This window comes from Leiobunum rupestre, chromosome 5 (genome assembly GCF_980474605.1).
Source record: "Leiobunum rupestre chromosome 5, qqLeiRupe1.1.hap1, whole genome shotgun sequence".
NCBI classification, from domain to species: domain Eukaryota; kingdom Metazoa; phylum Arthropoda; class Arachnida; order Opiliones; family Sclerosomatidae; genus Leiobunum; species Leiobunum rupestre.
Window position 1 is genome coordinate 56,487,911 of NC_143388.1, and position 4,611 is coordinate 56,492,521.

The 4,611-nt window shown below is 31.6% G+C and overlaps 1 protein-coding gene across 1 annotated transcript; it reads left to right on the forward strand.

Annotated features, from left to right (window-relative positions):
- Positions 1-918: 918 nt before the first annotated feature.
- On the forward strand, positions 919-4,328 carry LOC149945352 (uncharacterized). Its single transcript, XM_090175844.1, has 8 exons — positions 919-978; positions 2,766-2,886; positions 2,967-3,025; positions 3,110-3,151; positions 3,220-3,240; positions 3,308-3,328; positions 4,163-4,192; positions 4,258-4,328. Exons 2-8 carry the CDS (start codon positions 2,775-2,777, stop codon positions 4,285-4,287), a joined length of 315 nt encoding a protein of 104 aa, XP_090031970.1. The 5' UTR covers positions 919-978; positions 2,766-2,774; the 3' UTR covers positions 4,288-4,328.
- The last annotated feature ends 283 nt before the right edge of the window (positions 4,329-4,611 follow it).

A 4,611-nucleotide genomic window follows, 5' to 3' on the forward strand; every position in this document is an offset into this window, starting at 1 on the left:
TCAATTCCTGTATTAAAATTTATCAAAATTATTTATAAATTACTTTACAAATTTCTTTAGCGCAATATTTGTAAGGGTGATGAGAATATCCATCACATTTATTTGAATAAGAAAAGTACCTGAACCCAATCCACGCTGAAATGTCACGAAACTAGCGTCGAAAATTCTATCGGAAATTACAAGCGGATAGGCCTATTTATTAAATTCAAAGAAAGTATTGGCCATTTTATTATAATATCCTGCAATTGTTTTAATTGCACTAATTGGTCCGGAGGTCAATCAAATGCTAATTATTAAACGTTATTTCAGGAGAATTTATTAAAAACGGAAATTGAACATGATTAGATTTTATCGCTTAATATGGAGACCTGTTATCCCTCACATCAAAAGCCAATTAGAATTCCTTTCATCTATTTTTTCATTGAAACGTGTTTCAAACTGCGTTGTGTAGCACGCGATTAGCCGTACCACTTGGTCAGGAAACAATGGCTGCATAATTAACTGGATTGAGAATGCATTCATTTACACTCTGGGAGAATGACTCTGTTTAGACGATCCGCTGGTACCATGGTCGAGTGTCCAACACCACGAAAAGGAGGAATCAAGAACGTCACCAGCGCGTGTTTGAATCACGTTGGAAGACCTCTGCTTTTGGGAACCCACGCGTTATTGGGCGGATTCGGTTTCTTGGAGGAGGGGCTTACTGTTGTAGCGTGAAGGGATTGAGGGGAACGATCAAAATTGGGTCGACAAAGTCATTCTTGCTAAGTACAAATACAAATTGGCTTCTTCAATCGAAAACTTGAGGACCCGCTTTTGTACATGTACGATTTTAATTTAAAAATATACATCCTTCCTTGGTAACTACACTTACCAAATTTGGGAATAAAAGGCACGCCAACTCGACAATACGCTCATTCCAAACTCGAACAATATAAGAGAGTCAACAACAGTTGAGATCTTCCCAGGATTCAGTTGGTAAGGATTTTTTTATTTGTACCAAACAGAACGGCTTCGGCAATTTGCTTTCAGTGGTTAATTTTTCCCAGATTTTCGATTTTTTATGACCTTGTGTATATAAATAAAGTATATTACGCGTTAACAACTTTCATGTAGCTAATAAAAAATAACAAATGTAATATAATCACTCATAAGTAAGCTTCTGTATGACATTTCCATGAGTGAATAAAAAATTTTCGTAGGGCACCATGGCAACCGATCAAAAACTAGCGGCGTACGCGCGTGCCTTCGAATTATTATATTGATTATGTTTATGCGTCTTTTGTTTTGGGGCTTTACGGGTGGATTGAATATAGGACAATAGTTTTAAAAACAAATGGTGGGCAATGCTTAAAGGAAATGCTCGTCATCGTAACGGAAATAACTATTTTGTTTGTGCGCATTTGATAGTTAAATGGAAGTGGTATACCTATTACGTAGATGTTTGTCGAGTATTTTAAACAAGAGCGAGAGTATATAACATTTCAAAATAAAATTTTTAAATATCAACATTTTACAAGTAATAATTATTCTTAACTTCATTTATCAGAATCAAAACATACACCATGGATAGGTCTTCTCGAATATTTGTTAATTGCGAAAATAAGCTTTTTAAAAGTTGGACTAATTAACGTAACACGCCATAGTTAAGGTCTCCCAAAAAATACTTATTAAGGTAGGACCGAAAAAGATACTGAGCATATCAACAGTTTCACAAGATGAGATATTTTCTTCGGAACTTTTTAAGTTATTGTCGTTACCGTCTGGGGCTCCAATGAAATCCGTTCAAAATCTTGGCGATTATTAAGTCATAATATTTTAACCCCATAGTCCTCTATTACTAGTTTTCTGGGCAGTGAAAGAATTGCGTGGATTTTAAATAATTTTTTCTTATTCCTTTCCTCTCCGTGCTTTTAATTAACTTATAAAGGTTAAATTTATAACTTTCTTAATCATTGTGTAAGTATATCATAAATGATTATAAATTTTACATTAGCTCTTGGTATCTATGAAGTGGGTCTGTTAAAAACGATGACATCTTGATAAAAATTAAATTCCCAATTGTTTTTATTTAAATGGTGTCTGAATTACACCCAAAAAGGAGTAAACTAAATAATTAAATAACTAAAAGATGGCATTAGATCTCAACTATTCCTTCGTGTTAAGGGCGATTGTATAAAGGCATTTAAGAAATTGTTTTAATATGAAATTTAAGAAGTGTTTAGTGAAGAAATGGACAAATTTTAGAAAGCACAAACAGGGCTCAAAATATGTTTCCAATTGTATCAAATATTTAAATTTTCTTTACAACAGTTTCTAAACCATGTAAATAGATTTTGAAATTTCATAAAATAATTTCATGATCGATTTAACTTCCTGCTTTCATTTTCATAATCGTCTGAGAGCATTAATAGATTTTATAAAATGAGGGTTTTCTTTTTAAGATTACATATTGAAATATCTTTCAAGTTGAAATAATGTTTTAACTCGATTTAAGAAAATATGGTTTATATTGTGTGTCTTTAGCAAACTAATCACAAAATAATAAATAAAATTAAGAATTATATTAAAATATGGTTTGTTATGATGTCGCAGTAGCATAATTAAAATCCTACTGCCAATAATGTAGCTACTTTGCTACTTGCATAGTACACTTTAATATCATGGAAAAACAGTTAAAAATCACAGAATCGATATACTAAGATTATTAAGTAAAAATTAAATAACGCCATACAATTTAAAAATATGTGTTGCAAATTTTTCAGCCACCAAACATGAATCGATTTTTGGTCTGTGTCTTTGTCCTTGTTGCTTCCGTTCTCGTGGAGGAAGCCGCGGCTAATCGCGGGTGCGAACCTGGAACAGTCAGAGAATTGTGCGACCAGTGTGAGTATTCCTGATGATGTTTATCATATATTAGTTTTAGAGATAAACGGTCATATAATTAAAACATATCCGAATTTCAGCAAGAATGGTGCTTTGTGCTTTGGACAGCTATCATCAAGGGGATTCAATTTGTTTAGCTGTGCGTAAATGTTATCTTTTTACCAGTTTAAGTGTTTTGACTACAGTTCATACTAATACATATACATGTTTATATATTTAACAGCAAATTGAAAAACAGATAGCTAGACTTCAACGCTCTTGCACGGTAAATACTTAGGACACGATATTTATACTTAAGAACGTTTTCCTGAAAGATATAAAACTGTTTTGCAGGAATTACATAAGGAAGCTAATGTAAATAACGGTATTTGAAAACAAGGTCTTTTAACTTGAATAACACAAATGGTTTGTATATTTGCAGAACTGCGATAGATTTGAAAATGTAAGACACTTCTAATTAAGCGAAATATCTTTTAAATAACGATGCGTTCAGTAGCTTTTTAAATGATAAATTCCAGTAAAAGATATGTCCATTTTGCTGGTTTCCAGAGAACAAAAAGAAACGTACGCGTTTTCGTTTTTGCAAAACTAATTAAAATTATTACATTTAGAAATTTAAAAGGTATTCTAACTTCAAACATTGTGTGAGCTAATTTCAAATTATAACAGAAAATGTTTGGGGTTTTAAGTTGAAATAGACGTTATGAATCAAATTCTTTTTTATTTTCGATTACTTTGCTATCTCGTCAGATATTATTAAAAATTCAAAAAATAAGTGTTCCAACAATACCACGAATAATGATATATAGTGGAAAATTTTGGTTTATGTGTATGATATGTGATATCAAGAAAATCATTCAATTTATTTTAATTTATCTACAAGTATGTTCTTAATATTAAAGGTTTTATATCCTTAAATATAAGATTTAAATATTGTAAATAATTTACGGAAATTTATTATTGATCATCATCTACCATTATTTACCACTGATTCTATTTAGTAGCATTACGTTATTTAACATTTCTTCCCACATTATTTACCACCTGTTAAGTAACACTTTCGAACCCCCAAAATATTAAATTTAATTTGAATTTAATGAATGAAGACCTTGGGTTCGATATTAACCAAAGAATAACTATATGGATCCCATGCTCCAGCCGTTGCTTTAACCCATCAGATCTGTAATTATTAGCACTGAGTAAAAGGAACACAGTTACTGAACGCAAACCCTAAATATGTAAAACGAATCTAATTTTATTTTTTTTTAAACATCAGATATTTGTGGAAAATTTCGACCTGTCAGCTGTAAGGGTATTAACATTTGCTACGTCATATATAACTTTACTAATTTATCTTGTTCGATTTTCTAGTGCAAGGCTAGATCTATTGAACAGTGCTAAAACCAGATGTAATGCTGAACAGATATAAAATGTTCGAAAAGCAATTGAAAATAAAAATAAAATAGTTTTGAATTGAGTTTCAATTTCATTGGTGAGAATAGGCTGTTCTATAAAGTAACATTATTTTGTTCTTACTGCTGCCTCCAGGGGGACGTATCGATGAAGTTTCACTACGAAAAGCCATGGACATAAGGGTAAACTCGAGTGGTTAAGTTAGAAGAAACCACCTATGGACTGAGAGAAGGATGATAACATACGCGAAAAAGTAGATTAGTCCATAATTAAAAGGGATAATATAGATAATTCCTAAACATAAGGGTAATC

What these genes read in the sequence shown, in the direction of transcription:
- LOC149945352 (XM_090175844.1), top strand. Translation starts at nt 2,775, where the DNA reads ATGAATCGATTTTTGGTCTGTGTCTTTGTCCTTGTTGCTTCCGTTCTC. An exon ending in CAGAGAATTGTGCGACCAGT is followed by an intron (nt 2,887 to 2,966) that starts GTGAGTATTCCT and finishes TCCGAATTTCAG; the next exon opens with CAAGAATGGTGCTTTGTGCT. An exon ending in GACTTCAACGCTCTTGCACG is followed by an intron (nt 3,152 to 3,219) that starts GTAAATACTTAG and finishes ACTGTTTTGCAG; the next exon opens with GAATTACATAAGGAAGCTAA.